The 22,511-nt window shown below is 41.3% G+C and overlaps 2 protein-coding genes across 8 annotated transcripts in view; one reads left to right on the top strand and one right to left on the bottom strand.

The window, feature by feature from the left end:
* The window catches only part of LOC110525386 (intermembrane lipid transfer protein VPS13A), a 66,906-nt gene extending 63,117 nt beyond the window's left edge, over positions 1-3,789 (top strand). For all 7 annotated transcript variants that reach the window (XM_090237111.1, XM_036979520.2, XM_090237110.1 and 4 more), the window contains one exon: positions 2-3,789. In XM_090237111.1, the coding sequence (XP_090093237.1) occupies positions 2-52 (51 nt within the window). In that variant the 3' untranslated portion in view covers positions 53-3,789. The remainder of the gene's footprint in view (position 1) is intronic.
* Positions 3,680-21,889, bottom strand: LOC110525385 (guanine nucleotide-binding protein subunit alpha-14-like). Its single transcript, XM_021605449.3, has 7 exons — positions 21,598-21,889; positions 8,395-8,579; positions 8,059-8,213; positions 7,455-7,583; positions 7,210-7,336; positions 6,645-6,798; positions 3,680-6,375 (listed from the first exon to the last, which is right to left on the bottom strand). Exons 1-7 carry the CDS (start codon positions 21,716-21,718, stop codon positions 6,188-6,190), a joined length of 1,059 nt encoding a protein of 352 aa, XP_021461124.2. The 5' UTR covers positions 21,719-21,889; the 3' UTR covers positions 3,680-6,187.
* Between the last annotated feature and the right edge of the window lie 622 nt (positions 21,890-22,511).

Genomic DNA, 22,511 nt, shown 5'->3' with positions numbered 1-22,511 from the left:
GTGGGTTCTTACCAAGCTGGACGATGCCAGGGAGAGTCTACACAAGTACTGACTGGTCACTCCAATAGGGCCACCAACCAGCACTGAGACATGGCAAAAGTACAACGTTGACTGATAGTGTGTGTGTGTGTGCGCAAGGGTAGGGTGTGCCTCTGTCAGTATACTACCTACTCACCCCCAGGTTAGACTTGCTCTTTCATTCACACAGACACTCATACACAGACACAGACACACACACACACACACACACACACACACGGACTGTCTGGACATCTTGCAGACACACAGGCTGCACTAGCTAACACTATCACTGCTCCGGTTGTACACAGCCATGTGGCAGAAATATCTCCTTGCACTTCCTTAAGCCAGTTTGGTCTGCCAGCGGTTGTAGAAGAGGCCGCGGTGGGAGTATTCGAAGGCAGTAAACTACTCGCTGATGTTCTCTGTGTCGTTGGCACAGGTGAAGTGGGAGTAAACAGTCTCTCTGTCTAGGTTCTGCTCCTGGTACATATTCAGGATGAACTCCCTGGTTGCTTTAGGGTCATTCTGTGTGCGTTTCTCTATCAGAAGGCAAGTCATGTCAGGTTGCAGTCCGTGTGTCTGTAAAACAATGTGTTTGTATGTGTGTCAATGTCACTGCTATGATTGTACACAATTATGTGCCAGAAATGTCTCCCTTTCCTAAATATACATGTTTGTTTTTGATATTTTCTTTGAAGAAGAAAGTCCTGAGGGACTTTCCTAACGGAGCTCTGTCATCACACTACAATTTGTTTGACAGTTACTGAATGACGTGCTTGTAAAGATATTGTGGCCAAATCATTGTGGGACTCAGAGCACTGTTTTTAACTGCATTGGTGTGTCTATGTTAAACAATTATTTTACTGTTGATATAGGAGGGGGAAAAGCATTTAAACTTTTTGTAAAATCAGCTTGTTAGCGGAGTCCAGTCCAAGATGCTAATGATTCTGTTCCAAGACTCACCCTATTCCATTCCACCTCTTCCTAAATCACTAACTGTTGTTTTTCTACACATTTCTGCATTCATTTTTTTATATGTTAATCTGCTCTACATTAATTTCAGTGGAGTGTGTGGGTGTGTATACTGAGTGTACAAAACATTAAGAACACCTGCTCTTTCCAGGACATAGACTGACCAGGTGAATCCAGGTGAAATTTATAATCCCTTATTGATGTAACTTGTTAAATCCACTTCAATCAGTGTAGATGAAGGGGAGGAGACAGATTAAAGAAGGAATATTTAAGCCTTGAGACATCGATTGTGTGTGTGCCATTCAGAGGGTGAAATGGCGTGACAAAAGATTTAAGTGCCTTTGAACAGGGTATGGTAGTCGGTGCCAGGCGCACCGGTTTACAACAAGAACTGCAATGCTGTTGAGTGTTTTACACTCTATCAGTAGAGTCAAAAGACATGATCAACATGGTCATACAAAGTTGTTATCTATTTTTTCTTTACTTTTCACCCCCTTTTCTCCCCAATCGGTAGTTAGTCTTGTCCCATCGCTGCAACTCCCCTACAGACTCGGGAGAGGTGAAGGTCGAGAGCCATGTGTCCTCCGAAACACGACCCTGCCAAGCCACACTGCTCGCTTAACCCGGAAGCCACCGCACCAATGTGTCGGAGTAAACACGGCCAAGTGGCAACCATGTCAGCGTGCAGGCACCCGGCCCGCCACAGGAGTTGCTAGAGCGCGATGGGACAAGGACATCCCAGCCGGCCAGACCCTTCCCTAACCCGGACAATTGTGTGCCGCCTCATGGTTCTCCCGGTCGGCTGCGACACAGCCCGGGATCAAACCCAAATCTGTAGTGACGCCTCTAGCACTGCGATGCAGGGCCTTACACGGAGCCCAAACCGTCTGCGCGTGTGCGCCATCGTGCCCTATCGTGCATAACTGTATTTTGTCCCCCTACACCAAACGCGATCATGACACAGGTTAAAATATCAAAACAAACTCTGAACCAATGACATTAATTTGGGGACAGGTCGAAAAGCATTAAACATGTATGGCAATTTAGCTAGTTAGCTTGCACTTGCTAGCTAATTTGTCCTATTTAGCTAGCTTGGTGTTGCTAGCTAATTTGTCCTGGGATATAAACATTGAGTTGTTATTTTACCTGAAATGCACAAGGTCCTCTACTCCGACAATTAATCCACACGTAAAACGGCCAACCGAATCGTTTCTAGTCATCTCTCCTCCTTCCAGGCTTTTTCATCTTTGAACTTATATGGTGATTGGCATCTACACTTTCATAGTATTACCATGACAACCGGCAAAACATTTAGTCTTTCAATCACCCACGTGGGTATAACCAATGAGGAGATGGCACGGTTGTCGAGCTGCCATGTCTATCGGCGCCATATCAAGCACAAGCAAGACACGCAGTCTTATTGGCGATTTAATGTTATTTTTTAAATCAGAATTGCAAACATTGGCTAAGCAGGAGTCAGACGGGCAGTCTAAGTAGTAGTTATTTTTCAGCAACTGGGTTTGCTGTGCAGGGTTTTCCAAACTAGGTGCACGTTTTGGTTTTTGCCCTAACACTACACAGCTGATTCAAATAATCAACTAATCATCAAGCTTTGATCATTTCAATCAGCTGTGTAGTCCTGAGGACCGAGTTTGGAAGGTGCTGCCGCTAGTGGCAACGATATGGCAGCAACCACATTACCAAAACGCAGAACGTTTTTGCCCCAATTCAATGTGTAGGGACTGCGTCCTGCTTGTGTGACTGCATTATCCATTACAACAGATGGAGAAGCTTGTAGCCTTCATAATGGCCTTGAATGTCTGTTCAAATCGCTGAAGGGTTTTAGTTGCAGCTGTTCAGGAATATCCGGCTACATCATGGTTCAGAAGACGGTGTGTAAAGTGAGGGAGGTGGAGTGTGAGCAGCAGCTACGTAGAAAATGTGTGCGTAAAATAACACATGCACAGAATGTGATCTGTAGCTTTTGAGAAATAGGTTTCCAGAGGGGTGGGGGCAGAAACTCTGGATTCGCAGCCAGGTCCTTTAACATCTATGGGTGGGCTTGTGTCTCCTCATTGGCAATTTTCATGTTTTTATGCAGCAGGTATGCAGTGCCATTAACGACAGAGATTTTAAAATATATATACAGTACTAGTCAAAAGTTTGGACAACTTTTTTTTACTATTTTCTACATTGTAGAATAATAGTGAAGACATCAAAACTATGAAATAATACATATGGAATCATGTAGTAAACACTAAATTGTTAAACAAATCAAAATATATTTTATATTTCATATTCTTCAAAGTAGCCAATATGTGCCTTGATGACAGCTTTGCTTGTTGTAGGAACATCCCAAGGATGATCAATGGAAACAGGATACACCGGAGCTCAATTTTGAGTCTCATAGCAAAGGGTCTGAATAGTTATGTAAATACGGTATCTGTTTTTTCTTTTTAATACATTTGCAAACATTTGTAAAAACATGTTTTTTTGTGGGTTTTTTTCATTATGGGGTATTGTGTGTAGATCAATTACTTTTTTTACAATTAAATCTATATCTGTCACACTTCAACTCAACAAAATGTGAAAAAAAAATTCAAGGTGGTATAGATCTATAGGCACTGTATATGTCTATCCCCCAGTTCTGCTTGACATTTTTTTTACTGACACGCACCAATAAAGATTTTACATCAAATAACATTTTATTTGGCACAGTTTAAGGCAGGTATGAAATGTTTATGTGCTAGCTCCCTCAACAATGCAGTACATTAATCAATAAAAGTCTACATTTAACTACTGTAACAATTTATTGAAACGTAACAAATGTATCTTGAATTTATTTTTGAAAGAAACCATGTAGAAAATAACAGATGCACATAATGAATAAGAAAATAGTCACAACAATTTATGAACAGAATTCTTTCATGACCAAAAATCTGTTATTGTTAGAATACATATACACTTAGGGGTGAATCCTCACTGCTGAAAAGTTTAATTAAGTGGAAGGATTTGCTCCTAAATGAATTAAAGTCTCAGGTAAATGTCCCTATGTTATTCCTCTCGCAAGGCACTTTGGACAGATTACTTGGCTAAAACATGCACGCTTGCTTCACTGTTTAGATATATGGTGATGTATTGAAATAATATACAAATACAGTATCTGTATGAAAACCAAAACAAATAGCATTTTATTCAGCCAAGTGTTGCTTTTCTCACATTTAAACAAGTAAAAGAATAATAAATAATGAATTCACAATTCCACTTGCACTCTCATCACACTAGTGCTCACTGAGGAGTGTTAGACAGGGTTAGGTAGGTTGCTTTCTAAATGTTATCCATTACAGTTATTACAGTTAAATGTTATATACAGTTATTGTCCAAAATTGTAATCAATTTTTTAAATTATGGACTACCCAAACTCAGTAACATAATCTGATTACTTTCAGATACTTTTGAATTATTGTCCCCTTAAAAGTCATTAGAAGAAGACAAAAAAGTATCCATCAAATTTATTTGGTGTGTCATAGTGGTCTCTGACTTGTGGTCAGGCTCGCTCAGTTGGAACAAACTTAATCTTGCACCTCTTAAATTTTTAGGTAATCCAAGAAGTAGTCTTTTAGTTTTTCAAAAGTATCTAATCTGATTACATTATTTTAGCTGTTAACGTAACTGATTAGTTAGTTTTTGTAGTTACCTGTCCAAAATTGTAATCAGTTACTCCCCAAACCTGTAGATAGATCATAGTTTTACTGTTATTTTTTTTTTGTAAATCAAAAGGTGCTATACATAACTCCTTCCTCCATACAAGATAAATCAATTCAAGTCATCCATTTCAAAGAACGACAAAGACGATACAAGAAAAATATATTTTACGTTAAAAAAATACTTTGGCATCCTCGTCACAGTGAGTAGACTTTTCTTTCTTTCAAAAATATATGTACAGGAGATTCTCTCTTTAGTGATCTGATGGTTTTTATTCAGATACTATTTCCAAATGGTATAGATGCTCAACCTCTGGACAGAAAAACAGCATTACAAATCATGTTGGAACCAAAATTATTTTCCAATCGTTTCGTTCTGAACAGAACAACACTTTTTTTTTTGTTCCATTCTACTGTTCCGAACAGCAAAATAAAGTTCTGAACCAGTTCGAATCCCCAAAAAGTACCGGTTTATATAATTCCTTTCTGTTCCTTTTTTAAATCTGTGAAATCAACAGTTTTGTATGTACAAGTCTAATTAAATTACTTCAACTAACAGTGCAGATAGAGCAGGCAAGCTAGTTGTTTACATGCGTGATTGACAGATAAGTGTAGCCTATGGACTAAGATGCAACTGAGGGTCTCTGGGAAGAGAGAGTGTTGAGGAGGAGGTTTGAAGCACTGGGCATCTTGTTATGACATGCATTATCTGAATTAGGTCCACAGGATTATACCTAGGAGGAGCGGCTTCTATGGAGGAACTTTTAATGTTTTTAACAAGCTTGAGTGTGCAGAATGAAACACTTTTTATAGTTAATAAATCCTACGTGAAACGTTACAACAATGGACATAGCATCCTAAACTAGCATATAAAAAGTTAATCCATTCTTCTCTAGCTAATTAAAAGTCTCTCCCCATCTTCTGAATCATGTTTGTAACATAAGTACAGAATCCTATGCTTCTGATGGGGGAGGGGCAGGTAGCCTAAGCACGCACCCACACTGGCAAAGATTCTCAGCTTGCAGGCAAACACTGGAAAAATTTTCTGAGTGACAGAGTGAGGGCTTTGCATAGGCGCATTGTTGTGTTTTGTGAGACTAGAACTAAAATGCCTGGAATGTAAAATAACGTTATTAACTGATTCCCATGCTTTTCAAATAACGGTTCTGTTCCGGGACAGTATGGATCACTTTCATTCCCAGTTCTGTTTCTGTTCCTTGAAAAATGTTATTGTCCGGTTTTTGGTTCTGTTCCCTGAACCGGTTCCAACCCATGCTACAAATCTTGCAGTCAAAGCATTTTCTTCTACCGCATCAATCTAACGTTCCAACCTTATACATATACTCTCAAGTCTCTTAGCCTGATCCTAGATCTGTATGTGCTTTAACCAACTCATGTCAATGACAGTTAGAGGAGTTGTCTAGAGCACATGCTACAGATCTGGGACCAGACTAGATGTCTCTTAACCTCACAGGAGCCTTGGTTCTCCTCTAAATAATGGCGAAGTCCTTGAGGTGATTTTTGATGATGGTCTCTCTGATAGCAGCAAAGACAAAGCGGATGTTCTCTGTATCAGTGGCACAGGTGAAGTGGGAGTAAACAGTCTGTCTGTCTAGGTTCTGCTCCTGGTACATCTTCAGGATGAACTCCCTGGCTGCTTTAGGGTCATTCTGCGGCCCTGGAAACAACAGCTTTAGTTATGGCGTGTGCATGCGTAGCGGAGGTTTTTCGGTGAACTGCCCTCTTGTGATGAGTAACCTTGCTTGAGACCTGAAAACCTGTGTTAGCTCCCACAACGAATACCTAGGCTTTAGCTCAGTGGGCTAACATGGCATTGAGTCATGTGGCCATCTGGGTTTGATACCTGGTTGGTTGTGTGTGTTAACTAATGGGTTCTCTTACTATACTGATAAGAATAGCGGTCACACAAACACTACTAGAGCTTACCAGTGTATTCTGGGAAGTAGTTGACAAGGTGGGAGCGCGTGATCTTCTCCTCTAGGATGTCGGTCTTGTTAAGGAATAGGATGACAGAACATTGCTGGAACCAGGGGTATGTGATGATGGTCTTAAAGAGTGCTTTGCTCTCCTCCATACAGTTCTAGGGGACAGACAATGCATGTATAGTAAGCGGATATGAAAGCCCATACTTAAGCCATAAGGCCAGAGGAGGTGTGGTATATGACCAATATACCCTCAGCCATGGTGTATATCACAAACCCCCGAGGAGCCTTATTGCTATTTTAAACTGTTTACCAATGTAATTAGAGCAGTATAACTACATGTTTTGTCATTCCTGTGGTATTCGGTCTGATATACCATGGCTTTCAGCCAATCAGAACTCAAGACTCAAACCACCCAGTTTATAATCTCACATAATGTGTGAGATACAATTGACTTTTACTTACCAATTTTACACAACAGCATGTTTGCTCATGGATGCGGCCCACAGGTGTATCAGTAAAATATGTCCAGTGCCTGAACACTGTGCTCTGACTGACGGGGAGCTCACCTGATCACATTCAGCCAGCACCTGGTCGTATTCACTGAGCGCGGCCAAGAAGATGATGGACGTGATGTTCTCAAAGCAGTGGATCCACTTCCTCCTCTCTGATCTCTGACCCCCCACATCCACCATCCTGTCACATCAAGCCAATGTTAGGAGCGTTGCTTGTTGGTAATAGTGTTTCCTCAAAACATGTGCTCAGTTGAGATTGGAGAAGGAGCATCATTAACAGAACCAAAGTTTCACCTCACCTGAAGATTACGTCTTCCATGTCAAAGTGGTACTCGATGATTCCCGTGGTCGGCACTCGGACCCTCAGGATGTCCTGCTCAGTGGGAAGGTAAGAGGCCTTTGCGATCCGGTCCAGGTCATTCAGATAACTGAACAACACAGCATAAAGAGAATATGTTTATGGGAATTGTGTGATCACCCAAAGAACAAAAATGAACAACAATACTACAAACAATGAATTAAAAACTTCAGACTGGTACAGTATATGCCCCCAAAAGAGTGTCCTTTGAAAGACTCAGCTAGAGTCTTAACATTGTCCATGTAATAACAGCATGCTGGCAGCAAATTTACATTCCAGTGTGAAGATTGATTTAGTTCTCTACCAGGACATGCAGGGGGAAACAATTGCAGCAGCACAGATTTAATCCTTTAATGAAAGTTATTTGAATGGCTTTACCGTCTTACGTTATAGTGTAATTACTTTTGTCAATAGAGATGTGGTCTTTGTTACCTGACCAGGAAAACTCCAGGCCCTAGTAATAGCCCATAACCAGGGCCTGTGTTTTTTTCCTGATCGTTATCAGGTTAAGAGCAGCTCCTGCCCTATGACTTATGTCTACTCACTATTTGGCGGCATCAGATAGCTGGTACTCCCTGCGGCGGGCATAACACTCTTGCACTCCACCGTCCCTCCACAGGCTCCTGATGGCGTCCACATGGCCTCTCTCCAGATCATTCACCATGTCCACCTCCACCTCACTCAACATGCTGGCATAGCCCTGGAAGGGAGGGAGCAAACAACAAGATAGTTGGGGTGTTCATTAGGGCACGCAAGGCAAAATGCTTTAAAACTCTTCACAAATTAAAACTAAAATTGAATTTATTTTTGGAAAAGTCCTTGGATCCGTGATCAGCTGGTGCGGAAGCAGACCTGAGGTGTGATGTGGCTGGGATTCTTGCCTTATTCTGGGCCTCCAAGAAGGGGATGTTGAGGGTCTCCATGGCGTGAATCATGGACTGCATGGCAGTAAAGATGTTATGGTACACCAGCTTGGTGAAGCCTCGCTTGTCCTCCTCTGAGTAGCCGACGCCATGGATGATTCTCATCTGTTTAATGAAGGTACTCTTCCCACTCTCTCCAGCACCTGGTAAAAGGGGAGAGGGGTGAGCTGAGGATGGGGAAGGAAGGAATACATGGGTAATTGAAGAAGTGCGAGGCACTATATCCAGACAAGGATAGCATCTGACCCAGAGTCAAGACAAACAAACCAAAATCCATAATCACCTATTACAGCCCTATTCACATTTAGACACACACACACATTCTCAATCTCCTTTCCCAGCTGCTCCTGCCAGCTCCTTAGATTTCTTGGCCTGGTCAGTGACCAAGAACAACATCTCTATGGATACAATAACTATTGTGATGTGAGCTCTAGATAATGATCCTGGAGAGATCCTTGACAAGGTTCCTCAACAGAACCTAAATGTACCTCTACCACCATAACAGAACCTGTCTGTTATGGGCACAATTTTTTTTTTTTTTTTTACTGAAACAGGGAGTGACTACCAGAATATATATATATATATATTTATTTTAACTAGACAGGTCAGTTAAGAACAAATTCTTATTTACAATGACGGCCTACACCAGCCAAGCCCGGACGACACTGGGCCAATTGTGCTCCGTCCTATGGGACTCCCAATCACTGCTGGCTGTGATACAGCCTGGATTCAAACCAGGGGGTCTGTAGTGACACCCCTAGCACTGAGATGCAGTGCCTTAGACCGCTGTGCCACTCGGGAGCCAAATATAAGCAAATATAGGACCCAACATCTGTTTTGGACCAAACGTCTTCGTTCCATTGAGTAAGACATGAGGAATCCAATAAACTAGTTAAAAGCCACCCACGGACCCCCCACATCCCACCCAACAACCAGTATCAGTTCTCTATGTCTGACAAGTAGTATGGAGGTGCGGTTTGGAGTTTTGCTTCTTCATCCTTTGTAATGTATTATCTGTGAATTTGGTCATGTTTTTTTCCCCTGTTTAGAAAAATGTGCAATTGAAGTGGTTAGCATTATTTAGCATAAATTAGTGTGGAAATACTAGGATTTGTCCACTAGATGCCACTGTTCCTGCTACTGCCACACCCTTTCATACATTTTTCTGGTCACTTGCATTTATTAAAATTGATCGCAACATTTTCTTTGCAGCTTTGGGTACAAAACCAATAGCTTTTGCTCATGATGAAAATAAATTGTGTTGTCAAGCCAGTCCTCCATGAAAGCAATTACATTTGTCCTTCTCTTAGAAACCTAATACGTCAACCCAACTCTTTGAATAGTCCAACAACTGGCAGCTCTATGGTGCAATTCTCATTTTCCTACAAGCCCAAAAATTGGGAGAAATAGGCTATGCCTAAAATGGTATGACAACCATAATAAAGTATTTGATGCTCATGTTTTTCAATAACATGATTAGAGACATTTACCATTAAAACCCAACCAAATACTATTACAAAACACTATACAGTGTGTGTTTGGGATTTTTTATATATTTTTAATTTGTCATTTAGCAGACGTTCTTATCCAGAGCGATTTACAGCAAAATAGTAGCAATCAGCAAACGTGAGGGTACATGGGTGGCTTTTGATCATTTTATTAGATTCCTCGTCTTACTCATTGTTAGGAAGAATTATGGTCTAAATCGGATGTTTGGTACTATATTTATTGAAGATTATATGAATCCTATTAATTAAAATGGCCAATTTGGGTGCAATTAATTTGCCAAATTTCTGAGATCAAATTACATTTCAACAAAATAATGTTTCAGGAATGATAATCAAATTTGTTTATAACTACAGAAACGATTTCAGCACAATTTGAGATGGTGGGTGTCAATCCTGTTTCTTGTGCTTTTTGAGGTGGAACGACCCACCTGCGGGGCGCAGCGGTCTAAGGCACTGCATCTCAGTGCTAGAGCTGTCAGTCCCGGGCTGTATCACAACCGGCCGTGATCGGGAGTCCCATACTGCCCTACCAAGCAAAAAAGGCAGTAACTGCTAATTTTGTTGAAAATTAGTCTAATGGCATTTTTTTATACATTAAATACATGCTTAATTATGTGGACAAGTATCCTGCCTCTTATTGTGTTTTGGAGAAAATGGGGGTCATGTTAGCAGTAACTGCATAAAGTTACTGTGAAACCAAGGTAAATAAAAGCCATTTTTCTCAGTTCCACGCTATGAGCAGTCATTGCCTTTTTGCTTGGTAGGGCAGCATAGGGCGGCGCACTATTGGCCCAGAGTCGTTAGGGGAGGGTTTGGCCGGGGTAGGCCGTCATTGTAAATAAGAATTTATTAACTGACTTGCCTAGTTAAATAAATAAAAAAGTTCCTAAGAAGTGTGCTGTTTAAAGAGGGGGTCAGCTCAGCCTGGTCTCATATACTACATGTAATATAGTAACATATCAAACTAAATGGACTGTCTCAAATTTACATACATGATACGAAATGCTCCGAGACCAGGTTGGTCAGCAATCTTTTTTGCATTGTTTCTGAGAGGAAGACAGACACATTCCTGGCCACCATTTATTCACAATTCCTGGAGCCACTCAGGATTTAAACATGTCAGCATGGATAATTGTTGCCAACAAACACCAGACCCCAACAGGTACAGAACACAGTTTCTCTGTTGCTGGGTCTCCTCTGTCTTTAGTCTGCTATGAAGACTTAAACCCCAATGCACCTCACTGAAACACACACCCTCCTTCCAGCCATTCGTTTTCAGCTACCCTTGGAAGACAATGGAAGTGGACTTCGAAAATGCTTCTTCAAGTTAATTGGACAGTGTGTCTGTATGTGTTGAGCTCTAGGGGGTTTCCAAGAGACTAAAACCAAATAAATGAGTTGTTGCTAAGGAAACCGTATTTGCAGACATAGTGCCTTGCAAAAGTATTCGGCCCCCTTGAACTTTGCGACCTTTTGCCACATTTCAGGCTTCAAACATAAAGATATAAAACTGTATTTTTTTGTGAAGAATAAACAACAAGTGGGACACAATCATGAAGTGGAACGACATTTATTGGATATTTCAAACTTTAACAAATCAAAAACTGAAAAATTGGGCGTGCAAAATTATTCAGCCCCCTTAAGTTAATACTTTGTAGCGCCACCTTTTGCTGCGATTACAGCTGTAAGTCGCTTGGGGTATGTCTCTATCAGTTTTGCACATCGAGAGACTGACATTTTTTCCCATTCCTCCTTGCAAAACAGCTCGAGCTCAGTGAGGTTGGATGGAGAGCATTTGTGAACAGCAGTTTTCAATTCTTTCCACAGATTCTCGATTGGATTCAGGTCTGGACTTTGACTTGGCCATTCTAACACCTGGATATGTTTATTTTTGAACCATTCCATTGTAGATTTTGCTTTATGTTTTGGATCATTGTCTTGTTGGAAGACAAATCTCCGTCCCAGTCTCCATCAGGTTTTCTTCCAGAATGGTCCTGTATTTGGCTCCATCCATCTTCCCATCAATTTTAACCATCTTCCCTGTCCCTGCTGAAGAAAAGCAGGCCCAAACCATGATGCTGCCACCACCATGCTTGACAGTGGGGATGGTGTGTTCAGCTGTGTTGCTTTTACGCCAAACATAACGTTTTGCATTGTTGCCAAAAAGTTCAATTTTGGTTTCATCTGACCAGAGCACCTTCTTCCACATGTTTGGTGTGTCTCCCAGGTGGCTTATGGCAAACTTTAAACGACACTTTTTATGGATATCTTTAAGAAATGGCTTTCTTCTTGCCACTCTTCCATAAAGGCCAGATTTGTGCAATATACGACTGATTGTTGTCCTATGGACAGAGTCTCCCACCTCAGCTGTAGATCTCTGCAGTTCATCCAGAGTGATCATGGGCCTCTTGGCTGCATCTCTGATCAGTCTTCTCCTTGTATGAGCTGAAAGTTTAGAGGGACGGCCAGGTCTTGGTAGATTTGCAGTGGTCTGATACTCCTTCCATTTCAATATTATCGCTTGCACAGTGCTCCTTGGGATGTTTAAAGCTTGGGAAATCTTTTTGTATCCAAATCCGGCTTTAAACTTCTTCACAACAGTATCTCGGACCTGCCTGGTGTGTTCCTTGTTCTTCATGATGCTCTCTGCGCTTTTAACGGACCTCTGAGACTATCACAGTGCAGGTGCATTTATACGGAGACTTGATTACACACAGGTGGATTGTATTTATCATCATTAGTCATTTAGGTCAACATTGGATCATTCAGAGATCCTCACTGAACTTCTGGAGAGAGTTTGCTGCACTGAAAGTAAAGGGGCTGAATAATTTTGCACGCCCAATTTTTCAGTTTTTGATTTGTTAAAAAAGTTTGAAATATCCAATAAATGTCGTTCCACTTCATGATTGTGTCCCACTTGTTGTTGATTCTTCACAAAAAAATACAGTTTTATATCTTTATGTTTGAAGCCTGAAATGTGGCAAAAGGTCGCAAAGTTCAAGGGGGCCGAATACTTTTGCAAGGCACTGTATGTACATAGGCTTTAAAACATATTGAATGAATTTTACTTTCAAAAACTAGCCAGTCAATATTCTAATGAGAACAACATGAAAGTGTGTACTTAAATAGCCACCACCCCACACAGATCCATCCAGAAGACATAAGGGGCAGAGACTTGTGCCTGACAATGACCAATCAGAGGAAATTGGCACTTGTGAATATTAAGTTGACCAATCAAAGAGAGAGTTAGCATGTATAACTGACCAAAGCAGTCAGAGAGGGACCTGGAGTTTGCACTTACCCTCATGACCTAATAAGCCATAGAGATAAATAAATATAACATTTATATTGTATGTTTTAAACGCTTTACTGAAGATGGGTTGATGCATCCATTTGCAATTGAGATTAGAATGTGCATGTAGTTTTCCAAATAAATACAATGAGTTCTATACATTTTTTGTAATATACAAACTTAAATCCATTCATTAGGACCTTCACACCTGAAAGATAATATGAATGACCTATTTATATACACACACACACACACACACACACGCACACACACACAAAACACACTGAACAAAAAGTATAAACACAACATGCAACAATTTCAAATATTTTACTGAGTTGCAGTTCATATAAGGAAATCAGTCAATATAAATTAATTAATTAGGCCCTAATCTGTAGATTTCACGACTGGGAATACAGATATGCATATGATGGTCACAAATGCCTTAAAAATGGGCTTCACAAGAGGAATAACTGTGTAAGAATGCTGTTCATTGACTATAGCTCAGAATTCAACACCATAGTACCCTCCAAGCTCATCATCAAGCTCGAGGCCCTGGGTCTGAACCCTGCCCTGTGCAACTGGGTCCTGGACTTCCTGACGGGCCGCCCCCAGGTGGTGTAGGTAGGAAACAGCACATCCACTTCGGTGATCCTCAACACTGGGGCCCCACAAGGATGCATGCTCAGCCCCCTCCTGTACTCCCTGTTCACCCATGACTGCGTAGTCACGCACGGCTCCAACTCCATTATCAAGGTCTGATTTTGGGCACAGGCATTAAAACATGTTGGTATTACAGACTTGGACAGGGAGAGGTTGAAAATGTCAGTAATCCGTCTGGCGATGCGGCCTTGTGAATGGACCTGTTTAAAGGCCTTACTCACATCGGCTGCGGAGAGCGTGATCACACAGTCTTCAGGAACAGCTGATGCTCTCATGCAGGTTTCATGGGCCATTTGCCTCAAAACGAGCATAGAAGTAGTTTAGCTCGTCTGGTAGGCTCGTGTCAATGGGCAGCTCTCGGTTGTGCTTCCCTTTGTAGTCTGTAATGTTTTGCAAGTCCTGCCACATCCGACGAGCGCCAGAGCCGGTGTAGTATGATTCAATCTTAGTCCTGTATTGACACTTTGCTGTGGGGACCACGTCATCGATGCACTTATTGATGAAGCCAATGACTGATGTGGTGTACTCCTCAATGCCATCGGAAGAATCCCAGAACATACTCCAGTCTGTGATAGAAAAACAGTCCTTAGTATCTGCTTCATCTGAGCACTTTTTTATTGATCACTTTACTGCTGTTTCCTGATTTAATTTATGCTTGTAAGCAGGAATCAGGAGGATAGAATTATGGTCAGATTTGCCAAATGGAGGGCGAGGGAGAGCTTTGTATGAGTCTCTGTGTGTGGAGTAAAGGTGGTCCAGAGTATTTTTTCCTCTGGTTGCACATTTAACATGCTGATAGAAATTTGGTAAAACGGATTTAAGTTTCACTGAACACTCCCCGGCTACTTGGATATCCGCCTCTGGGTGAGCATTTTCTTGTTTGCTTATGGCGGAATACAGCTATACTATCAATGCTGTCTTAGTGCCAGCCTCTGACTGTGGTGGTATGTAAACAGCTACAAAAAAGAAATACAGATGAAAACTCTATAGGTAGATAGTGTGGTCTACAGCTTATCATGCGATACTCTACCTAAGGCGAGCAATAGCTCGAGACTTCCTTAGATGTTGTGCACCAGCTGTTATTTACAAAAATACATAGCCCGCCCACCCTTTGTCTTACCAGACGCTGCTGTTCTATCCTGCCGGTACAGCGTATAACCAGCCAGCTGTTCAGCCACGATTCGGTGAAGCATACGATATTACAGTTTTGAATGTCCTGTTGGTAGTTTAATCTTGCTCGTAGGTCATCTATTTTATTCTCTAAAGATTGCACGTTTGCTCGCAAAATGGAAGGAAGTGGGGGTTTATTAGATCACCTACAAATTCTCAGCCCGCCCTTTGGCCCCTTTTTATCCACCTCCTCTTCACGCAAATCACGGGGATCTGGGCCTGTTCCCGAGAAAGCAGTATATCGTTCGCGTCGGGCTCGTCAGACTCGTTAAATGAAAAAAAAGATTCTGCCAGTCCGTGGTGAGTAATCGCAGTCCTGATGTCCAGAAGTTATTTTCGGTCAGAAGAGAGGGTAGCAGCACCATTACAGTACAAAATAAGTAAACATAACATGTAAAAAAAAAAACACACAAATAAACGAACAAAAAAACAATTTGTTGGGGACACATAAAACATCTGCCTTCTTCTCCGGCGCCATTATGTGACAGAAATGTTGCCTGTAATCCATGGCTTCTGGTTGGTGTATGTGGAATTGTTAGATATTACTGCACTGTAGGAGCTAGAAACACAAGCATTTCACTACACCCGCAATAACATCTGCTAAACATGTGTATGTGACCAATACAATATGATTTGATTTACCATACCATTACCCATGTGGTTACCACCACCAGTCAGTTTCTCTGTCTGTCTGTCTCTCTGACTGTCTGCCCAGCTGGCCTATCTCCCACTCAGAGGAGTATTTTGCTGTAGGCATTAGACATTACCATAACCACCCAGCCTGCCACATTGACCACAGGAACAGACACACACACCTACACTTCCTCTTTCTTAGGAGGTGTGAGGACAGTAGCCTACACAAAGCCCTGCCACAGAGTCTGTATAGTCTCTCACTGAAGCATGAGGAGGCTGTAGCTGATGTTGGTGTAAAACAGTGGTGGTTCACTTACCTTGGGGAATTTCCATCGAGCAACAACAAGTTCATAGGAAAATATTACATTTGGTGTCAAATGACAGCTAAGACTCTATATTTTTGGGAAGTGAAGGCAGACACATTTTCCAACCATTTTCCCAAAAAGTAAAGGTTTTGATTTCTAGATAAAACAGATAGAAAAGGGCTCTTAGAAAACATCATACCAGAAATAGTCTTAAATGGATCAGAAATACACAATAATGTTGACGTAAAGACCCCTGCCAACTAATATCAACACATATATTTTGTTTTGGAGAAAATCTTTACCTTCTGTAAGTTTAAGAAATATTACCTTGTGCCTTGTATTTCCATTACCAGAAACCCACACATCTTTAAGATATACTATATATACAAAAGTATGTGGACACCTAGAGTTGAAAAGGGTCGGAAACGTTACGGTAAATTTCCGGACATTTTCCATGGTTTTAGGAATTGTGCTTAAATTCATCAAAAAAAGTTAGCTTATAACAGTGAACCTTTTTTGTGGGATACACATAAGGCAATGCTAGGTCTTGGGGATAGTTTAACCAAAATGTGTCACAATTCAATGGAATTGCAACCCCGTGTGTTCTTCCATCACATGTACAGCTGATTTTCAAGATCTTACACACTAATGAGATGCTATTGAGTCCACACTACTACACTGTCTGAGCCAAGGACTACATACTTTCTGATACATTTTGATTACAATACTGGGTGGGGTGAATATATTTTATATGACACATCATTTTTTTGTTAATAACTAGTAAATAGTAGCCTACAGCAAAGTGTGTTTAAATAATTTCTAACTTGTTAACAATTTCTGCTAGTTAGTTTTTGCTACCATTTGGGTTTTAGCTTGCTTGAGTCTGCTAACTTAGGAGTGTTAATTCACCTGTTTCCATACATTGCATTTTAAAAATGTATCTTACAAAGGAGTTAATCTAGCTGCTTCACTATTTATCTGTATATGCAATTGTATGTTGTTGTTTTTTTACACATTTTTTTTCTAACCTTTACAGGATAATGCCACATCTGATGTGTGGAGACATTTCACTGCAGCTAATATAGAAGGAAAAGTTGTGTACATTTGCAAGTACTGTGCCAAATCATGTGTGAAGAATGCAACAAAGATGCAAAATCATCTGGCCAAGTGCATAAAGTTCCCTCAGCACAACAAGCAATGTCTGACAAAAGTCCCTCTAGTTCTATTCGAGGTGAAAATGATGAATCAGACACCTTATTGATAGCAAGAGCTCATTGTCCTCCTGGAATCCAAAGTTTGTTTGACTCAATGGCGGAACGTAGTCAGAGAAATGCTGATGAATGTCTTGCTCGAGCTGTGTATGCAACTGGTTCACCTCTGATGCTCACAGGCAATGTGTATTGGAAGAGATTTCTTAATGTTCTTCACCCAGCATACACCCCTCCAACCAGACATGCTTTCTCTACTCATTTGCTGGATGCAGAGTTCAGGTGAAGGTCAAGCAAATCATAGAGAAAGCAGACTGTATTGCAATCATCTCTGATGGGTGGTCGAATGTTAGTGGGCAAGGAATAATTAACTACATCATCTCCACCCCTCAAACAGTATTCTACAAGAGCACAGACACAAGGGACAACAGACACACCAGTCTCTACATTGCAGATGAGCTGAAGGCAGTCATCAATGACCTTGGACCACAGAAGGTATTTGCACTGGTGACAGACAATGCTGCGAACATGAAGGCTGCTTGGTCTAAAGTGGAGGAGTCCTACCTTCACATCACACCCATTGGCTGTGCTGCTCATGCATTGAATCTAATCCTCAAGGACACACTCCACAAGAGAGCCAAGGAAATAGTTAAGTATGTGAAGGGCCATCAAGTTATAGCAGCAATCTACCTCACCAAGCAAAGTGAGAAGAATAAGAGCACCACATTGAAGCTGCCCAGCAACACCTGTTGGGGTGGTGTTGTCATCATGTTTGACAGTCTCCTGGAGGGGAAGGAGTCTCCAAGAAATGGCGATATCACAGTCTGCCGATATGGACAGCCCCATCAAGAGGATCCTCCTGGATGATATATTTTGGTAGAAAGTGGTAAGCAGCCTGAAACCTATAGCAGTAGCCGTTGCACAGATTGAGGGAGACAATGCCATCCTGTCTGATGTTCAGACTCTGCTTGCAAATGTAAGACAAATCCATACTGCCCTGCCCACTTCACTGTTGCTCCAAGCAGAGGAAACTGCAGTTCTGAAATACATCAAAAAGCGTGAAGACTTCTGTTTGAAGCCCATACACACCGCAGCGTACATGTTGGACCCCAAGTATGCTGGCAAGAGCATCCTGTCTGATGCAGAGATCAACAAGGCGTATGGTGTCATCACTACCGTGTCTTGCCACTTTGGCCTGGATGAGGGCAAGGTTCTTGACAGTCTGGCGAACTACACTTCCAAGCAAGGGCTTTGGGATGGAGATGCAGTATGGCAGTCGTGCCATCGTATCTCATCAGCCATCTGGTGGAAGGAACTTTGTGGATCTGAGGCTCTTTCCTCTGTTGCCTCCATCATCCTCCAAATCCCACCAACATCAGACCGGTGTGTCTGTTGTCGCCTCAGAGCACAACTGGTTCTTGTTTGGGACACACACAAAAGCACGCAACAGGCTGACCAATACAAGGGTTGAAAAATTGTGACAGACTGGACAGAGACTGGACAGGACTAAATCTGAACCAATCAAGTTGAGATAGTACAGTGAGTAGGGCACAGTAAAGTACAAGTACACCACAGTATTGTACCGTAAGTAGAGCACAGAAGAGTACAGTCCAATATGATACAGTAGTACAGTGAATAAAATGTAGTGTATTGTGATGAACTATACTCTACTCCACTGTACAAGGAGACATGTCATAGCTGACACCCCATTCTTTCTGCAGACATCTTTGACCCTTAATTCGGAGCAGGTATTGGAAAAGGTGGTCGTATAAAATCCTGAGGGAGATTTTACTGTGATTTCGTTACGAAAGTTTGCATCTGCGCAGTTCTTCCAATAAATTAGTTTTTGTACATTTTTCTGTGGAAATTGTAAAACATTGTCCTTGTGCATAGAGTTGTATGGTTTGTTACACTTTTAAATCAATGGTTTTTGTTTGGCATACATTTTAAAGTGAAAGAACTGAGTCAAAGCTTAATTCTGTTACTGTAGAATAGCCCCTTGACTGTGCAATATGAAAGTGTTACAATACACATGGTGATCATATGTAGATCTGGACCAGAAACCCTTTTCATCATATGCTGAATGTCTCCCACGAGTTTTACTGTGGCCAGTCACGGGTCTAATGATACCTTTAGGGACATGTACAGTTGAAATCGGAAGTTTACATACACTTAGGTTGGAGTCATTAAAACTCGTTTTTCAACCACTCCACAATTGTTTTGTTAACAAACTATGGTTTTGGCAAGTCGGTCAGGACATCTACTTTGTTCATGACTCAAGTAATTTTTCCAACAATTGTTTACAGACAGATTATTTCACTTATAATTCACTGTATCACAATTCCAGTGGGTCAGACGTTTACATACACTAAGTTGACTGTGCCTTTAAACAGCTTGGAAAATTCCAGAAAATGATGTCATGGCTTTAGAAGCTTCTGATAGGCTAATTGACATCATCAGTCAATTAGATTTGTACCTGTGGATGTATTTCCAGGCCTACCTTCAAACTCAGTGCCTCTTGACATCATGGGAAAATCAAAAGAAATCTACCAAGACCTCAGAAAAAAATTGTAGACCTCCACAAGTCTGGTTCATCCTTGGGTGCAATTTACAAATGCCTGAAGGTACCACGTTTATCTGTACAAACAATAGTACGCAAGTATAAACACCATGAGACCACGCAGCCGTCATAACACTCAGGAAGGAGACGCGCTCTGTCTCCTAGAGATTAACGTACTTTGGTGCGGAAAGTGCAAATCAATCCCAGAACAACAGCAAAGGACCTTGTGAAGATGCTGGAGGAAACGGGTACAAAAGTATCTATATCCACAGAGTCCTATATAGACATAACCTGAAAGGCTGCTCAGCAAGGAAGAAGCCACTGCTCCAGAACCGCCATAAAAAAAGCCAGACTATGGTTTGCAACTGCACATGGGGACAAAGATCATACTTTTTGGAGAAATGTCCTCTGGTCTGATGAAACAAAAATAGAACTGTTTGGCCATAATGAGCATTGTTATGTTTGGAGAAAAAAGGGGGAGGCTTGCAAGCTGAAGAACACCATCCCAACCGTGAAGCACGGGGGTGGCAGCATCACGTTGTAGCGGTGCTTTTCTGCAGGAGGGACTGGTGCACTTCACAAAATAGATGGCATCATGAGGAAAGAAAATTATGTGGATATATTGAAGCTACATCTCAAGACATCTGTCAGGAAGTTAAAGCTTGGTCGCAAATGAGTCTTCCAAATGAACAATGACCCCAAGCAGGCTTCCAAACTGGTGGCCAAATGGCTTAAGGACAACAAAGTCAAGGTATGTGAGTGACCACCACAAAGCCCTGACCTCAATCCTATAGAAAATTTGTGGGCAGAAACTGAAATAAATAATTCTCTACTATTATTCTGACATTTCACATTCTTAAAATAAAGTGGTGAACCTAACTGACTTCTGACAAGGAATTTTTACTAGGACAAAATGTCAGGAATTGTTAACTGATTAAATATATTTGGCTAAGGTGTATGCAAATTTCCGACTTCAACTGTAGTGGCTCACACACTTCGCTGCCTCACGCACACACAGGACAGGGGAGCACAGAACAAGGTATTCACTTAAAGCATAACTATGCTTGTTGGCTATATGGCAAACAAAGATATTCAAGTTATAAACATGATCAATTCGGATGTATTCTTAACGATAATATATGGCTTTAACGTGTTTTATGGGAGTATGAGTAGAAACATAAAATATCCAGTGTTTGACATTTTAATACGAGTTATCATGTGCATGGCAAGCTTTCTTTTTTCATGCTAGCCTTTTGTGTTTGAGTTTAGAGCACACTTTCGAGGAGAGTTGATCAGGCAAAACTGATATGAAACTCGCGGCTGTATTTGCATGGCTTTGCATGAGAGCATAACTCCGGTACACCAGTTAGTTACCTGCGACTACAAACACTTCGTTGTGGCCAAGGCCCAACGCAAGCCACCAGAATCTCGTAATTAAAAGCTTCCCAGATAGTATTAGTTAGTTTTTGTCGACATTGAAAGTGAGGCCATCAATTTCTTTCAATTCAACATTGAAAAAAAGGCGCAAATTTGTTGCACCTGAACTAATCTGAGCATAAATCAGAGACCGCTATGACGACACACAAAATGAAAGTAAAATAATATTAAAACTAATGCGCTCCCATGTCTGCACAGTATTGACATTTTACTACATATATTACTATTATTCTAACTTTAAATTGGTACGTCTACAACACTCTGATAGCCTACTGCTCCCTTCTTCACCTGATTTTACACGTGTGGTCCAGGCTTTACCTAAGTAGCCTAGGACCCTAGGCTATGCACTAAGCAGTGTGCACTTCTTGACAGATGTGACAGCTCTCACCTAATAGCAGCAGTTTGAGTTCACTGCCCGAGTCTTTCTTGTCCTGTCTCAGCTGCCTGTCAATCTCCTGATTGATTCTGTGATTATCCTTCTCCTCGGCCGACATACAACATCCAGCCATCTTTAACCAAACTTTGCAGGCGTAAAATTAACGAGCAATGATTATCATTGAAGCAGCCACTATTACATGGGGCTCTGGTACATCTGAACTCCACGGTCGTAGGAGGACGCATCTCCACGGGGGCGTGGCGGGGACGGGCGCGCCTTACACCCAGTAGATGCCCGGCGGAATGGTTACATACAGGTAACACACTTTGTATCCCTCATTTACTCAAGTATCAGCCTGGTCTCATAGACTCGACCTAATATAGTAAAGGTAAATTCAGGACACTCAAATTAGTATGTTATGTTATTTTTGGTATGGTTACATAAGACAGAAGGTTACTTATGGCAAAAGTGAAAGTGGGGTGGATGGTTGGGCGTATACTGCTAACATCCGGCAACCCGAAGGTTGCATGTTCAAATCCTATCATGGACCATTTTAGCTACTTAGCAACTTTGTAACTACTTAGCATGTTAGCTAACCCTTCCCCTAACCTTAACCCTTTAACCTAACTCCTAACCTTAACCCCTTACCCTAACTCCTAGCGAACATCTAGTAACCCAAAGGTTGTGAATCTCATCAAGGAAAACTTTAGCATTTTAGCTAATTAGTAACCTAACTACTAACCCTAACCTTACCCCTATCTTCAAGCCTTGCTAATGTTAGCCACCTAGCTAATGTTAGCCACAACAAATTGGAATTTGTCAAATATCATGTGTTCTGAAAATTTGTAACATATTGCATGAATTGCAATTCTGAACATAACATTCGAATTGTAATTCGTAACATATCATACGATATGGATGATGGA

This window comes from Oncorhynchus mykiss, chromosome 6 (genome assembly GCF_057628025.1).
Source record: "Oncorhynchus mykiss isolate SJ-2025 chromosome 6, ASM5762802v1, whole genome shotgun sequence".
In the NCBI taxonomy this organism is placed as follows: Eukaryota; Metazoa; Chordata; class Actinopteri; order Salmoniformes; family Salmonidae; genus Oncorhynchus; species Oncorhynchus mykiss.
The sequence above is the reverse complement of the archived record's forward strand: the minus strand, read 5'-3'. Positions and strand labels throughout refer to the sequence as shown.

Coding starts and splice junctions, on each gene's coding strand:
- LOC110525385 (XM_021605449.3), bottom strand. CDS start 21,718: ATGGCTGGATGTTGTATGTCGGCCGAGGAGAAGGATAATCACAGAATC. Junction 7,584..8,058: donor CTATCTGATGCCGCCAAATA/GTGAGTAGACAT, acceptor TGTGTTGTTCAG/TTATCTGAATGACCTGGACC. Junction 6,799..7,209: donor TGCTGGCTGAATGTGATCAG/GTGAGCTCCCCG, acceptor TCTGTCCCCTAG/AACTGTATGGAGGAGAGCAA.